General features: G+C 43.2%; 1 protein-coding gene across 25 annotated transcripts in view; it reads left to right on the forward strand.

The window, feature by feature from the left end:
• picalma (phosphatidylinositol binding clathrin assembly protein a) overlaps positions 1 to 16,354 on the forward strand; it is a 57,769-nt gene that overhangs the window by 26,114 nt on the left and 15,301 nt on the right. For 21 of the 25 annotated variants that reach the window (XM_014136896.3, XM_014136897.3, XM_014136895.3 and 18 more), the window contains 5 exons: positions 9,201 to 9,307; positions 9,402 to 9,443; positions 14,187 to 14,272; positions 14,933 to 15,056; positions 15,325 to 15,461. In XM_014136896.3, the coding sequence (XP_013992371.1) occupies positions 9,201 to 9,307; positions 9,402 to 9,443; positions 14,187 to 14,272; positions 14,933 to 15,056; positions 15,325 to 15,461 (496 nt within the window). The remainder of the gene's footprint in view (positions 1 to 9,200; positions 9,308 to 9,401; positions 9,444 to 14,186; positions 14,273 to 14,932; positions 15,057 to 15,324; positions 15,462 to 16,354) is intronic. The other 4 variants (XM_045693419.2, XM_045693421.2, XM_014136911.3 and 1 more) reach the window with 1 other exon arrangement.

The following is a 16,354-nucleotide window of genomic DNA, read 5'->3' on the forward strand; positions in this document are numbered from 1 at the left end:
GTAGGTTCACAGCTCAAATCCAGATGTGTTGGTCATCACTGAGTCGTGGTTAAGAAAGAGTGTTTTTTGAACACTGATGTTAACCTTTCTGGTTATAACCTTTCTCGGCCAGACAGATCTTCCAAAGGTGGGGGAGTGGCAATCTTTACCAAGGATCACCTTCAGTGCTCGGTTGTCTCCACCAAGTCTGTCCCCAAACAATTTGATTTGCTGGTTTTAAGCATTCAACTTTCAAATAGCTCTCCGTTGACTGTTGCTGGGTGTTATTGTCCTCCATCAGCACCGGCCTGTACCCTACCTGCCCTAAGCTCTCCTGGCCCCTTACACTGTCTGAATTTGTCATGCTATGTGACCTAAACTGGGACATGCTTAAACTACCTGACCAAGTCCTAAAGCAATGGGACTCCCAAAATCTTTCTCAGATTATTACCAATCCCTCAAGGTATGACTCCAAATACCCAGAAAAGGCTACTCTCCTTGATGTTATCCTCACAAATAATCCTGATGGGTATCAGTCTGGTGTTTTCTGTATTGACTTAGTGATAACTGCTTTACGGCCTGTGTTCGTAATGGCTGCTCAGTGAAATGACCTGTCCTGATTTGTCATCGACGTTTGCTAAAAAACTTTAATGAGCAAGACTTCCTTCATGACCTGGCCTATGTAAAATGGTATAGAATCAGCTTGATCCCCACTGTCAGACGCTTGGACCTTGTTTTTTTAAATATTTTCAGTGGTATTAACAAACACACCATAAAGAAAATGATAATTAAATACAGGTTCAGCCCCTGGTTCGACCGGGATCTTGCAGAGTTACTCCACCTCAAGAATTGCATTTGGCGAAAGGCTCGGCACACGCATACTCAGGCTGACTGGCTCTGGTTCAGGCAAATGAGAAATAAGTGCACTCAGGCTATCCGGAAGGCCAAAGTTTAGTTACTTTAAGGAGCAGTTCTCTCTCTGTGGGTCTAACCCCAAGAAGTTCTGGAAAATGGTTAAAGACCTGGGAATAAAACCCTCTTTCTCACAGCTGCCCATGTCCTTAATGTTGATGATGTGGTTGTTAAAGACAAGGAGCAAATGGCTGAGATCTTTAATCACCACTTCATTAAGTCAGGATTTCTAATCAATCAAATGTATTTATAAAGCCTGTCTTACATCAGCTGATATCACAAAGTGCTGTACAGAAATCCAGCCTAAAACCCAAACAGCAAGTAATGCAGATGTGGAAGCACAGTGGCTAGGAGAAACTCCCTAGAAAGGCTGGAACCTAGGAAGAAACCTAGAGAGGAACCAGGCTATGAGGGGTGGCCAGTTCTCTTCTGGCTGTGCTGGGTGGAGATTATAACAGTACATGGCCAAGATTTTCAAAGGTTCATAGATGACCAGCAGGGTCTAATAAGAATAATCAGTGGTTGTAGAGGGTGCAACAGGTCAGCACCTCAGGAGTAAATATCAGTTGGCTTTTCATAGCCGATCATTCAAAGTATCTCTACCGCTCCTGCTGTCTCTAGAAAGTTGAAAACAGCAGGTATGCGAAAAGGTAGCATGTCCGGTGAACAGGTCAGGGTTCCATAGCCGCAGGCAAAACAGTTGAAACTGGAGCAGCAGCACGACCAGGTGGACTGGGGACAACAAGGAGTCATCAGGCCAGGTAGTCATGAGGCATGGTCCTAGGGCTCAGGTCCTCCGAGAAAGAGAGAATTAGAGGGAGCATACTTAAATTCACACAGGACACCGGATGAGACAGGAGAAATACTCCTGATTTAACAGACTGACCCTAGCCCCCGACACAACTATTGCAGCGTAAATACTGGAGGCTGAGACAGGAGGGGTCGGGAGACACTGTGGCACCGTCCAACGATAGCCCCGGACAGGGCCAGACAGGCAGGATATAACCCCACCCACTTTTCCAAAGCACAGCCCCCACACCACCAGAGGGATATTTTCAATCACCAACTTACCATCCTGAGACATGGCTGAGTATAGCCCACGACGCTCTCCCCCAAGGGGGGCGCCAACCCGGACAGTAAGATCACGTCAGTGACTCGGCCCACTCAAGTGACGCACCCCTCCTAGGGACGGCATGGAAGAGCACCAGTAAGCCAGTGACTCAGCCCCTGTAATAGGGTTTGAGGCAGAGAATCCCAGTGGAGAGAGGGGAACCGGCCAGGCAGAGACAGCAAGGGTGGTTCTTTGCTCCAGTGCCTTTCCGTTCACCTTCATACCCCTGGGCCAGACTAGACTCAATCATAAGACCTACTGAAGAGATGAGTCTTCAATAAAGACTTAACCTCTATGGGCTAGGTGGGACGCTTGCGTCCCACCTACTCAACAGCCAGTTGAATCCTGTGGCGCGTTATTCAAATACCTTAGATATGCTATTACTTCAATTTTTCAAAAAAATGACTATTTTACACAATTTTAAAGATAAGACTCTCGTTAATCTAACCACACTGTCCGATTTCAAAAAGGCTTTACAACGAAAGCAAAACATTAGATTATGTCAGCAGAGTACCCAGCCAGAAATAATCAGACACCCATTTTTCAAGCTAGCATATAATGTCACATAAACCCAAACCACAGCTAAATGTAGCACTAACCTTTGATCTTCATCAGATGACAACCCTAGGACATTATGTTATACAATACATGCATGTTTTGTTCAATCAAGTTCATATTTATATCAAAAACCAGCTTTTTACATTAGCATGTGACTAGCATGTGACTAGCATTCCCACCGAACATTGCCGGTGAATTTACTAAATTACTCACGATAAACGTTCACAAAAAGCATAACAATTATTTTAAGAATTATAGATACAGAACTCCTCTATGCACTCGATATGTCCGATTTTAAAATAGCTTTTCGGTGAAAGCACATTTTGCAATATTCTCAGTAGATAGCCCGGCATCACAGGGCTAGCTATTTAGACACCCAGCAAGTTTAGCACTCATCAAAGTCAGATTTACTATAAGAAAAATGTTATTACCTTTGTTGTCTTCGTCAGAATGCACTCCCAGGACTTCTACTTCAATAACAAATGTTGGTTTGGTCCAAAATAATCCATCGTTATATCCAAACAGCGGCATTTTGTTCGTGCGTTCTAGACACTATCCTAAAGGGTAAATAAGGGTGGCGAGCATGGCGCAATTCGTGACAAAAAAATTCTAAATATTCCATTACCGTACTTCGAAGCATGTCAACCGCTGTTTAAAATCAATTTTTATGCCATTTTTCTCATAAAAAAGCGATAATATTCCGACCGGGAATCTGCTTTTAGGTAAACAGACAAAGGAAAAGAAAGCTTTCGGTCGAAGCGGGCACGCGCCTAAGCCCATAGTACTCTGAGTGGCCACTTGCCAAAAGCGATAGTGTTTCAGCCAGAGCCTGCCTCGATATCGTTCAGCTTTTTCCCGGGCTCTGAGAGCCTATGGAAGCCGTAGGAAGTGTCACGTTATTGCACAGATCCTGAGTCTTCAATAAAAAGAGCCAAGATGAAACACTACTTCTCAGACAGGCCACTTCCTGCTTGAAATCTTCTCAGGTTTTGGCCTGCCATATGAGTTCTGTTATACTCACAGACACCATTCAAACAGTTTTAGAAACTTTAGGGTGTTTTCTATCCATATGTAATAAGTATATGCATATTCTAGTTACTGGGCAGGAGTAGTAACCAGATTAAATCGGGTACGTTTTTTATCCAGCCGTGTCAATACTGCCCCCTAGCCCTAACAGGTTAAAGGTCGAGACCGAGTCTGCGTCTCTCACATGGATAGGAAGACCATTCCAATAAAAATTGAGCTCTATAAGAGAAAGCCCTACCTCCAGCTGTTTGCTTAGAAATTCTAGGGACAAAGAGGCCTGAGTCTTGTGACCGTAGCTTACGTGTACGGCAGGACCAAAATAGGAACGATGGGTAGGAGCAAGCCCATGTAATGCTTTGTAGGTTGGCATTAAAACCTTGAAATCAGCCCTAGCCTTAACAGGAGGCCAGTGTAGAGAGGCTAGCACTGGAGTAATATGATACATTTTTGGGGTTCTAGTAAAGATTCCAGCCGCTGTGTTTAGCACTAAATGAAGTTTATTTAGTGCTTTATCCGGGTAGCTGGAAAGTAGTCTAACCTAGAAGTGACAAAAGCACAGAATTTTTCTGCGTAATTTTTGTGCAAAGTTTCTTATTTTTGCAATGTTACGTAGATGGGGGGGGGGGGAAAGCTGTCCTTTAAATGTTCTTCAAATTCGTTCTTATTCGTCAAGAGTTCAGGGACCAGAGTAACGCCGAGGTCCTTCAGTTTTATTTTAGACAACTGTACAACCATCAAGATTAATTGTCAGATTCAACAGAATATCTCTGTTTCTTGGGACCTAGAACAAGCATCTCTGTTTTGTCTGAGTTTAAAAGTAGAAAATGTGCCACCATCCACTTCCTTATGTCTGAAACACAGGCTTCCAGCGTGGACAATTTTGGGGCTTCACCATGTTTCATTGAAATGTACAGCTGTGTGTTGTCCACACAGCAGTGAAAGTTAACATTATTTTTCATTGTGACCTCACAAAAAGGTAGAATATATAGTGAAAACAATAGTGGTCCTAAAATGGAGCCTTGTGGAACACCAAAATATACAGTTGATTTGTCAGAGGACAAACCATCCACAGAGACAACCTGATGTCTTTCCGACAGATAAGATCTAAACCAGGCCAGAACTTGTCCATGTAGAACAATTTGGGTTTCCAATCTCTCCAAAAGAATGTGGTGATCGATGGTATCAAAAGCAGCACTAAGGTCTAGGAGCACGAGGACAGATGCAGGTCCTCGGTCTGACGCCATTAAAAGGTCATTTACCACCTTCACAAGTGCAGTCTGTGCTATGATGGGGTCTAAAACCAGACTGATGCGTTTTGTATACATTGTCTTCAGGAAGGCAGTGAGTTGCTGCACAACAGCTTTTAAAAATGTAATGGGAGATTCGATTTAGGCCGACTTATAAATAAGTAATAAAAAAAGTTATTTTTAATATTTGCTATTTTTATTTAAAAAATATTTTCTGGGTCAAGGTTTGACTTTCAAGAGGATTTATTACTGCCACTTTTAGTGAGTTTGGTACACATCCAGTGGATAGAGAGCCGTTTATTATGTTCAACATAGGAGGGCCAAGCACAGGAAGCAGTTCTTTCAGTAGTTTAGTTGGAATAGGGTCTAGTATGCAGCTTGAAGGTTTAGAGGTCATGATTATTTTCATCATTGTGTCAAGAGATGTAGTACTAAAACACTTGAGTGTCTCCCTTGATCCTAGGTCCTGGCAGTGTTGTGCAGACTCAGGACAACTGTGCTTTGGATGAATACGCAGATTTAAACAGGAGTCCATCATTTTGCTTTCTATTGATCATGATCTTTTCGTCAAAGAAGTTGATGAATTTATCACTGCTGAAGTGAAAGCCATCCTCTCTTGGGGAATGTTGCTTTTTAGTTAGCTTTGCGACCGTATCAAAAATACATTTTGGGTTCTTGTTTTCCTCAATTAAGTTGTAAAAATAGGATGATCAAGTAGCAGTGAGGGCTCTTCGATACTGCACAGTACTGCCTTTCCAAGCTAGCCAGAAGACTTCCTGTTTGGTGTAGTGCCATTTCCGTTCAAATTTTCTGGAAGCTTGCTTCAGAGCTCGGGTATTTTCTGTATACCAGGGAGCTAGTTTCATATGACAAATGTTTTTAGGGGTGCGACTGCATCTAGGGTATTACGCAAGGTTAAATTGAGTTCCTCAGTTAGGTGGTTAACTGGTTTTTGTCCTCTGAGGTAGTGGGAGTCTGGAAGGGCATCTAGGAATCTTTGGGTTGTCCGAGAATTTATAGCACGGCTTTTGATGATTCTTGGTTGGGGTCTGAGCAGATTACTTGTTGCGATTGCAAACGTAATACAATTGTGGTCCAATAGTCCAGGATTACGAGGAAAAACACTAAGATCCACAACATTTATTCCACGGGACAAAACTTGGTCCAGAGTATGACTGTGGCAGCGAGTAGGTCCGGAGACATGTTGGACAAAACCCACTGAGTCGATGATGGCTCTGAAACCCTTGAAGTGGGTCTGTGGACTTTTCCATGTGAATATTAAAGTCACCAAAAATTTGAATATTCCCTGCTATGACTACAAGGTCCGATAGGAATTCAGGGAACTCAGTGAGGAATGCTGTATATGGCCCAGGAGGCCTGTAAACAGTAGCTATAAAAAGTGATTGAGTAGGCTGCATAGATTTCATGACTAGAAGCTCAAAATACCAACTTTTAAAAAATATATATATATATATTTTTTTGTAAATTGAAATTGGCTATCGTAAAAGTTAGCAACACCTCCGCCTTTGTGGGAGGCGCGGGGGATATGGTCACTAGTGTAACCAGGAGGTGAGGCCTCATTTAACACTGTAAATTCATCAGTCTTAAGCCATGTTTCAGTCAGGCCAATCACATCAAGATTATGATCAGTGGTTAGTTAATTGACTATAGGGAATGGAGGTCTTTATTCCAGTGAGATTGCTAAGGCAAACACCACCATGTTTAGTTTTGCAGACACGGTCTCAATGGGAATTACTGAGCTGACTACACTGACTGTGCTAGTGGCAGACTCCACTAAGCTGGCAGGCTGGCTATCTCATTGTGGAGCTAGGGGAGTTAGAGCCCTGTCTATGTTCGTAGATAAGATGAGAGCACCCCTCCAGCTACGATGTAGTCCGTCACTCCTCAGCAGGCTAGGCTTGGTCCTGTTTGTGGGTGAGTCCCGGAAAGAGGGCCAATTATCTACAAATTCTATCTTTTGGGAGGAGCAGAAAACAGTTTTCAACCAGCGATTGAGTTGTGAGACTGCTGTAGAGCTCATCACTCCCCCTAACTGGGAGGGGGCCAGAGACAATTACTCGATGCCGACACCTCTTTCTAGCTGATTTACACGCTGAAGCTATGTTGCGCTTGGTGACCTCTGACTGTTTCAGCCTAACATTGTTGGATAAGTTGAATGAAAAAAGTGAACGAGGGGAGTAGAAAAAAAAATATATATATATAAAACAGTAATTAAAAAGTAAAAACCGTGAAGTTGGCAGGTAGCAAAGTAAGGTTAGCAACAAACCACACAGCAGCACGTAAACAAGTCTACAAGTTGTGACTGGAAATTGACTCAGCCATGCCTCCTTGCCCGTCCGACATTTCCTCATCTCCCACCCCTTCTAATGCGACTATCCCCGATGCTTCTCCCTCCTTTTCCCCTGCCCCGCTACAAAGTTTCTCCCTGCAGGCAGTCTGAGGTGCTAAAGGAGCTCCTTAAACCTGACCCCAAAAAACCATCTGGGTCAGATGGTTTAGACCCTTTCTTCTTTAAGGTTGCTGCCCCTATCATCGCCAAGCCTTTCTCTGACCTTTTTAACCTACCTCTCCTTTCTGCGGAGGTTCCCATTTTCTTGGAAGGCAACCACGGTTCATCCTTTTATTTGAAGGGGGAGATCAAGCTGATCTTAACTGTTATAGGCATATTTCTATTTTGCCCTGTTTATCAAGTGTTGTAAAAACTTGTCAACAATCAACTGACTGGCTTTCTTGATGTCTGTAGTCTCTCGGGTATGCAATCTGGTTTCCGCTCAGGTTATGGATGTGTCACTGCAACCTTAAACGTCCTAAATGTCACCATTGCCCTTGATTCTAAGCAATGTTGTGCTGCTATTTTTATTGACTTGGCCATAGCTTCTGATACGGTAGACCATTCCATTCTTGTGGTGTTTCTGAGGGGTCTTTGGCCTGGTTTGCTAACTACTTCTCTCAAAGAGCGCAGTGTATAAAGTCAGAATCTGTCTCTGCCACTGCCTGTCACCAAGGGAGTACCCCAAGGCTCAATCCTAGGCCCCACGCTCTTCTCAGTTTACATTAACAGCATAGCTCAGGCAGTAGGAAGCTCGATCATCCATTTATATGCAGATGATACAGTCTTATACTCAGCTGGCCCCTCCCTGGATTTTGTGTTAAATGCTCTACTACAACAGCTTTCTTAGTGTCCCAGAAGCTTTCTCTACCCTTAACCTTGTTCTGAACGCCTCCAAAACAAAGGTCATGTGGTTTGGTAAAAAGACTGCCCCTCCTCCCACAGGTGTTATTACTACCTCTGAGGGTTTAGAGCTTGAGGTAGTCACCTCATACAAGTACTTGGGAGTATGGCTAGACAATACACTGTCATTCTCTCAGCACATATCAAAGCAGCAGGCTAAAGTTAAATCTAGACTTGGTTTCTTCTATCGTAATCGCTCCTCTTTCACCCCAGCTGCCAAACTAACCCTGATTCAGATGATCATCCTACCCATGCTAGATTACAGAGACATAATTTATAGATCGGCAGGTAAGGGTGCTCTCGAGCGGCTAGATGTTCTTTACCATTCGGCCATCAGATTTGACACCAATGCTCCTTATAGGACACATCACTGCATTCTATACTCTTATGTAAACTGGTCATCTCTGTATGCCTGTCGCCAGACGCACTGGTTGATGCTTATTTATAACCCTCCCCCCCCCATCTGAGATATCTCCTGCAGCCCTCATCCTCCACATACAACACCCGTTCTGCCAGTCACAAGGTCTCCAAAGCACACACATCCCTGGGTCGCTCCTCTTTTCAGTTCGCTGCAGCTAGCGACTGGAACGAGCTGCAACAAACACTCAAACTGGACAGTTTATCTCAATCTCTTTATTCAAAGACTGAATCATGGACACTCTTACTGACAGTTGTGGCTGCTTTGTGTAATGTATTGTTGTCTCTACCTTCTTGCCCTTTGTGCTGTTGTCTGTGGCCAATGTTTGTACCATGTTGTGTTGCTACCATGCTGTGTTGTCTTAGGTCTCTCTTTATGTAGTTTTGTCTCTTGTCGTGATGTGTGTGTTTGTCCTATTTGTTATTTATGAAAAAAAATGTAATCCCATTCTCTGTCCCCGCATGAGGTCTTTTGCCTTTTTGATAGGTCGTCATTGTAAATAAGAATTTGTTCTTAACTGACTTGCCTAATTAAATTTAAAAAAAATATATATATGGCTGTAACGTAACAAAATGTGAAAAAAAGTCAAGGGGTCTGAATACTTTCTGAAGGCACTGTAATACCAGCGTTTTATCACTGCTATTTTGCATTAGTTCCAGTGCTCCGTTATAATTTTCCTGTCTATTAATTTCACAGAGAAGTACTTTGACATGAAGAAAACTCAATGCAAGGAGGGCCTTGACATCTACAAGAAATTCCTCACTCGAATGACAAGAATCTCTGAGTTCCTCAAAGTAGCAGAGGTAAGATCCCACCTTTTGGAAACTTCTGTGTGACCAGACTCCTACATTCGCTTTTATCTCCATGTCATCTTGACCTACCTCTTCTTCCTTTCAGCAAGTGGGGATTGATCGAGGGGACATCCCAGACCTCTCCCAGGTAAGATGTTAAAAGTGAGGTAAAAGCAAACTGCTGCCAGCATCCTAAGATCAACTGAACACATAACACCAATACTCCACAATCTACAATGGCTCCCTGTGCAATCCCGTATTGACTACAAGACATTCCTCCTCGCCTTGAAATCCCTCCTCAACCTGGCACCCACCAAACTCTCTAACCTTCTCCCAGCCTATGCCCCCTCCCTCCCCTCCACTCTGCTGTTTTCCTTTTCACCCCCACATTCCACCTCTCCACCATGGGTGCCAGGGCCTTCAGCTGCTTGGCACCCAGGCTCTCGAAAGCACTCTCCCCACACATACGACATGCAGACAGTCATCTCATTCAAAACACACCTCTTAGAGAAAGCCTATAGCCCAGTGTCCATGATTGACTCTGCCCCCCCCCGCGCCTTCCTAGTTCCCATGTGTCGTCCCCCCCAACTCCTTGTTCTAAAACCGGGTCTGTATCCTATTCCCAACTCTACCCCCTAAACGTAAAACCTTATCCTGAACTGGGTTCATATCCTCTACCCAACCCCTCCATCCCTCTTTTTATTGGTCCTGTTTCATCTGGTCCTTTGATTTTTAATTTGCATTTTTAATTGATGCACTTGATTTTATGCACTACACTTGATTTTATGTAGGCTTACTTTTAATGTCCTTCAGTATCTTGAAAGGCGTTCCCCAAATAAAATGTATTTATCACTTTCCTCTCTCTGCCTGAAAGTGCATGGGGTCTGAGACGGAGCCCTGCTGGACCCCTTTAGCTTGACTTTACTTTCAACCTCACCTCAGTGTGCTGACAGCTCTCACCACCCTGCCACCTGCTGCAGTTTCAGACCTTCCAAATTGATCCAGGGCTCTGTACCTATGCACCGCTCTAGCTATAACGCATTGCTTGCTGGGCCCACACTGCATGTGGCCCCGTCATAGAGGAAATGCCAGACTCGGTCCCTGTCCGAATACTTTCAAAATGCTTCTGTCCTCCCTTCAGATAATCACAGATCTGATTTGGTTGGATTGGGGAAAGCAATAGCAATGGGTTGATATTCTTTCTCTCATCTATCCAATCACTTCTAGACCTGTGATCAAGGCAGGGAGAAAGGAAGGGTGCACTTTCATTTGCATTCGAACAGGGCCTCACTCGCTCTTCCCTGACCTAGCACGGCATACAGCACATAAAGGTGTTAACATCTGCCTTTGTCAAGGGCTCTATCGAGTAGGCTAGAGCCGAGATGAAAGGACTAGGAGGGAAATAATACACCCACTTTGCATATATTGGAAATTATAGACACGGTATGCTATTATACCACTTACATGTCACCTTTCAAAAAGGGACACATTTTGTATGGGGTTAGCTACAGGTAATTGCCAAAATAAAGGAAATGCCGCCATAAAGTGTCTTAATAGGGTCTTACGAGTTGGCAGAACAGCTTCAATGCGACTTAGGTTCTGCAAGTGTCTGGAACTCTATTGGAGGGATGTGATGCCATTCTTCCACAAGAAATTCTATAAATTGGTGTTTTGTTTATGGTGGTGGAAAACGCTGTCTCAGGCGCCGCTACAGAATTTCCCATAAGTGTTCAATTGGGTTGCAATCTGGGCCCAGTTTTTCAAAAATGAATTATCTGGATTTTGCCTATAGGATTAAATGCATTGAAATAGAATTAATAGAACGGGAGTCCCCATTTAAGACAATGATTAGTCCACTCTTCATTCTATTGTTATGCATTTAATCCTATCCGATAGGTGAAATTCAGATTGAACTTGTGACTTAGACACACACAGAGCAAATGTTTTACTGTCCTTGTGGGATGCTAAAATGTATTTACACGCCTATTTTCCATAAACCTAAACCCTAAGCCTAAAATAGCCTTTGTCTTCTTGGGGACTTGGGAACGATTCCTTGATTTACTATCCTTGTGGGGACTTGGCGATATCTGGTAACCACGAGGACAGTAATCCAAGCCCCCCACACACCCTTGGTTCTGGTACCGGTTCCGACCGACATTTCCATTTGGAAAGCATTCAGACCCCTTGACTATTTCCAAATGTAGTTACGTTACAGCCTTATTCTAAAATAGATTAAATAAAAACAAATCCTCAGCAATCTACACACAATATCCCATAATGAAAGCAGAAACAGGTTTTTAGACATTTTTGCAAATGTATTAAATAAACAAACCTTATTTGCGTAGTATTCAGACCTTTTGCTATGAGACTTGAAAATTGAGCTCCGGTGCATCCTGTTTCCATTGATCATCCTTGAGATGTTTATACAGCTTGATTGGAGTCCACCTGTGGTAAATTCAATTGATTGGACATGATTTGGAAAGACACAGTTGACAGTGCATGTCAGAACAAAAACCAAGCCATGAGGTGAAAGGAATTATCCATAGAGCTCTGAGACAGGATTGTGTCAAGGCACAGATCTGGGGAAGGGTACCAAAAAATGTCTGCAGCGTTAAAGGTCCCAAAGAACACATTGGCCTCCATAATTCTTAAATGGAAGAAGTTTGGAACCACCAAGACTCTTCCTAGAGCTGGCTGCCTGGCCAAACTGAGCAACCTGGGGAGAAGGGCCTTGGTCAGGGAGGTGACCAAGAACCCGATGATCACTCTGACACAGCTCTAGAGTTCCTCTGTGGAGATGAGACCTTCCAGAAGGACAACCATCTCTGCAGCACTCCACCAATCAGGCCTTTATGGTGGAGTGGCCAGACTGAAGCCACTCAGTAAAAGGCACATGGAGTTTGCCCAAAGGTGCCTAAAGACTCTCAGACCATGAGAAACAAGATTCTCTGGTCTGATCAAATCAAGATTGAACTCTTTGGCCTGAATGCCAAGCATCACGTCTGGAGCAAACCTGGTACCATCCCTACGGTGAAGCATGGTGGTGGCAGCATCATGCTGTGGGGATGTTTTTCAGCGACTGGGACAGAGAGACTAGTCAGGCTCAAGGCAAAGATGAATGGAGCAAAGTGCAGAGATCCTCAATTAAAACCTGCTCCAGAGCGCTCAGGACCTCATACTGGGGTTAAGGTTCACCTTCCAACAGGACAACAACCCTAAGCACACAGCCAAGACAATGCAGGAGTGGCTTCGGGACAAGTCTCTGAATGTCCTTGAGTGGCCTAGCCAGAGCCCGATCGAACATCTCTGGAGAGACCTGAAAATAGCTGTGCAGCGACGCTCCCCATCCAACCTGACAGAGCTTGAGAGGATCTATAGAGAAGAATGGGAGAAACTCCCCATATACAGGTGTGCCAAGCTTGTAGCGTCATACCACAAGACTCGAGGCTGTAATCGCTGCCAAAATTGCTTCAACAAATTACTGAGTAAATGTCTGAATACTTATGTAAATGTGATTTCTGTTTATTTTTTATAAATTAGTGAACATTTCTAAAATCCTGTTTTTGCCTTGTCATTGTGTGTAGATTAAAGAAATGACTAACAATTTAATCAATTTTAGAATAGGGCTGTAACCTAACAAAATGTGGATAAAGTCCAGGGGTCTGAATTCTTTCCGAAAACACTCTAAATCGATCTGTGGACACTGTAGAACGAAACTGCTTGCATTGCGTGGTAGCCCTGATTCTCATGGACACCGGAGTATGTCTCTTCAGACTGTATGAAGCAGGATGTCAAATCTGACACGACTTGACGCTGATATGTCCTTCCTACCATTTCATTTCATTCGCACTTCAGAGATCGATTTATAGCCAGAAATCTAAAATTATTCATAGCTTTGAAAAAAAACACTTTGTCATAGATGGACAAGATCAATAAGAGATGAAAGGTGAGTTCAGGAAGCCAAGCTTGAGCTCTGTGATGTTCACAGCGATCTGGGCAGACGTTTTGTTCAAGAGAGACCCTGTAAAAAATATGCACATTTTCTTTAACGTTTTAAATGTACAAATGTATTTTACAGTTATAAGGAAGGTGACATCTTAGATTTTTTTCTAAATATAGCATACAATAACTAATTTCATACAGTTTTGTTGAATAGGAAATGCATCATATAAAACGTCATATTTTATCAGATTTGTACTGTTTTTACTTTACTTGAGCCCCCCCCAATGTTCCTTTTGAGACCACAAGTCACTGAGATCTCTTCTAGCCATGCTAGCCAAAATAATGAGTCACTGGGCGTTTTTCTACATGATGGACTGTTAATTGCTTAATTAACTCAGGAACCACACCAGTGTGGAAGCACCTGCTTTCAATATACTTTGTATACATCACTTACTCAAGGGTTTCCTTTATTTTGGCAGTTACCTGTGTATCTCTCACTTACATATCTAATCATAGAATAACATGTTTAACATCGTAAAAACAAACATGTTCAGATGGTGCTTTACCAAGACCAGCAGTATTTTACAAGGTCCCTCATTTTGTGCTTTGTATTTTAATGTTTTGGATTTAAATGAATTTAAATAGATCTATTCCTTTAGTTAGTTGGTACCTTTTTCCCAAAACCAATTTTATTATCTCTGACAATTACCACCTTTATATTCTGTATCTTTCCTTAACTTTCCATCTTCAGATTACAGTTTGTGTAAGTATCTGTATCTCACTCTCTTTCTTTCTGTGTTTGTAAGCCTAGTATGTTCTCTTCATGTGCGTTGTGAAATAGCTGAGCATCCTTACTGTTTGTTTGTGTTTCCGTCTGCTGTTACCCGGTTGTGATTTTATATATTTTTTCCATGAACTTTGAACTCACTGTGTCTTTCCATTATAATAGGCCCCCAGTAGCCTCTTAGATGCCTTGGAGCAGCATTTGGCTTCTTTAGAAGGGAAGAAGGTGAAAGATTCCACAGCAGCCAGCAGGTAGTCATTTTACCTTCCCTTTGCTCACTGCCAGTCCAATGCAGTCCAGTCAGACAAAGCCTGTTTGCGCAGGCACCAAAATTTAGCAAGTGGGTATGAGTTGGAGCTGAAGTGTTTGTTGTTGGGCAGCAATCCCAACAATATGTTTTGTTACTGTGGTCCAATGTATGCTTTTCCTTTCTGTGTTTTGCCAGTTGTTTCCTTGAAAATATTGACAAATGCTCCGGGAACTACAGTTGCAGTGTTTTTATCTTCAATTTATGCAAGTCCTACATTGTTAATAAAGACCTACTTGTCTGTGGCTAATATCAGGGGCATTTGATTTTTGTATCCTTTTTGTGTCTTTGAATACACTATAATTATGTGCACTGACCATCAGTGCTCATACGGGTTTTCTGTTTAGAATGGGAGAAGTGTATTATAAAATTCAATTATCCCTCTCAAGCAGAAATCCTTTCTATTTTATGCCAACCTCCTGCTACTATTGTAGCCATCATCTATCAAAGTGCAGTTGTAAAAATGTGCACCACTTTTTCTTTTACTGAGCTTGTAGAACTCTTCTGCCAGCACAGCACTTTTGACAATGGCCGGTTAACAGTTTCCCCCCCCCCCCCCCCCCAGCTGACCCCTGTCTCTCTTCCTCTTTTTCTGTCCCTCAAGGGCTAGTACACTCTCCAACGCTGTCTCCTCTTTGGCCAACACGGGCATATCTTTCACCAAAGTGGACGAGAGGGAAAAACAGGCAGCTCTGGAGGAAGAGCAGGCTCGACTAAAAGCACTAAAGGTCCATTTTTCTTCTAGTGGCCTTGTTCGCTCTGCTTATTACCCTACTGGGTTTAATCTGTTCTGGCTTTTCAGCATTTTGGGATATCTTTTTTTAGCTCATAAGTTGCTCTCCGCTGGTCATTAGTTATTGGCTGACGATTCCAGTGACTCACCACCACCAAATTAAGTTAAACATAACATTTTCAGAGCTTGTATTTTAATTTGAGTAGTAGGCTAGTAGGTAGGCCCGGTGTTGGATTTTGTTGAATTTGTCCCATTCCACTTAGGAGCAGCGTCTGAAGGAACTCCAGAAGGGGCCTTCTTTCTCTGCCACCACGGCTGCCTCCCCTGTGTCAATGGACGGTGGGACCATCAACACAGCACCGGCCATCGACCTCTTCTCCACGCCCAGCTTCGCAAACAGGTGAGAGCACCCTTTCTATCCTAGCCCTTACCCATATCTATGCCCCACTGCCTCCTCCCTTTTGACCATCAACACCAGTGTCTTCCCAGTGTAACTGATGCAGTGAGGAGTCTGTCACTAAGCAACCAACATGACAGAGTAGTGAAGGCAGAGGCTGATATTCAAACAACTCCAACAGCTTTCAGATCTGTCTAGCAAAATGCTGTGAAGTTGCATAGACTGAGGAATGTTAGTAGTTCATACAGACAAACTCTAGTTACTCAGCTAGCTAATAAAACTTGTGCTGAGCAAAATAATGAGGAATTTGGTGCCATTGCTTTGCTGCCAGCTCGTACTTAAAGGTTGGTAGCACTGTCATTTATCAATAAACAGCCTAACCCCTCAGTTATGTTTCTTTACTTAAAATATACTTCCACTCCATCATAGATGACATGCTGGCTGGCCTAAGTACTTTTTATATACATGAAACTGCCCAAATTAATGGAAACACTTGAGTAAATGAGGGATACATACAAAGTATAATGAAAGCGGGTGCTTCTGCAATTAACATCCCATCGTGCTTAGGATCATGCATAAAAATGCTAGGCAGGCCATTATATTGGCTACCGTGGCTATGCCCCCATAGGATGACAATGCCCCCATCCACAGGGCACAAGTGGTCAATGAATAGTTTGGCCATATGCCATGGTTGTCTGTCACCAGATCTAAACCCAATTGAACTCTTATGGGAGATTCTGGAGCGGTGCCTGAGATGGCGTTTTCCATCAACAAAACACCAAATTATGGAACTTCTCGTGGAAGAATGGTGTCGTATCCCTCCAATGGAGTTCCAGGCCTTTGTAGAATCTATGCCAAGGCGCATTGAAGCTGTTCTGGCTTGTGGTGGCCCAACG

Source organism: Salmo salar, chromosome 13 (genome assembly GCF_965601325.2).
Source record: "Salmo salar chromosome 13, fSalSal1, whole genome shotgun sequence".
Lineage (NCBI taxonomy): Eukaryota > Metazoa > Chordata > Actinopteri > Salmoniformes > Salmonidae > Salmo > Salmo salar.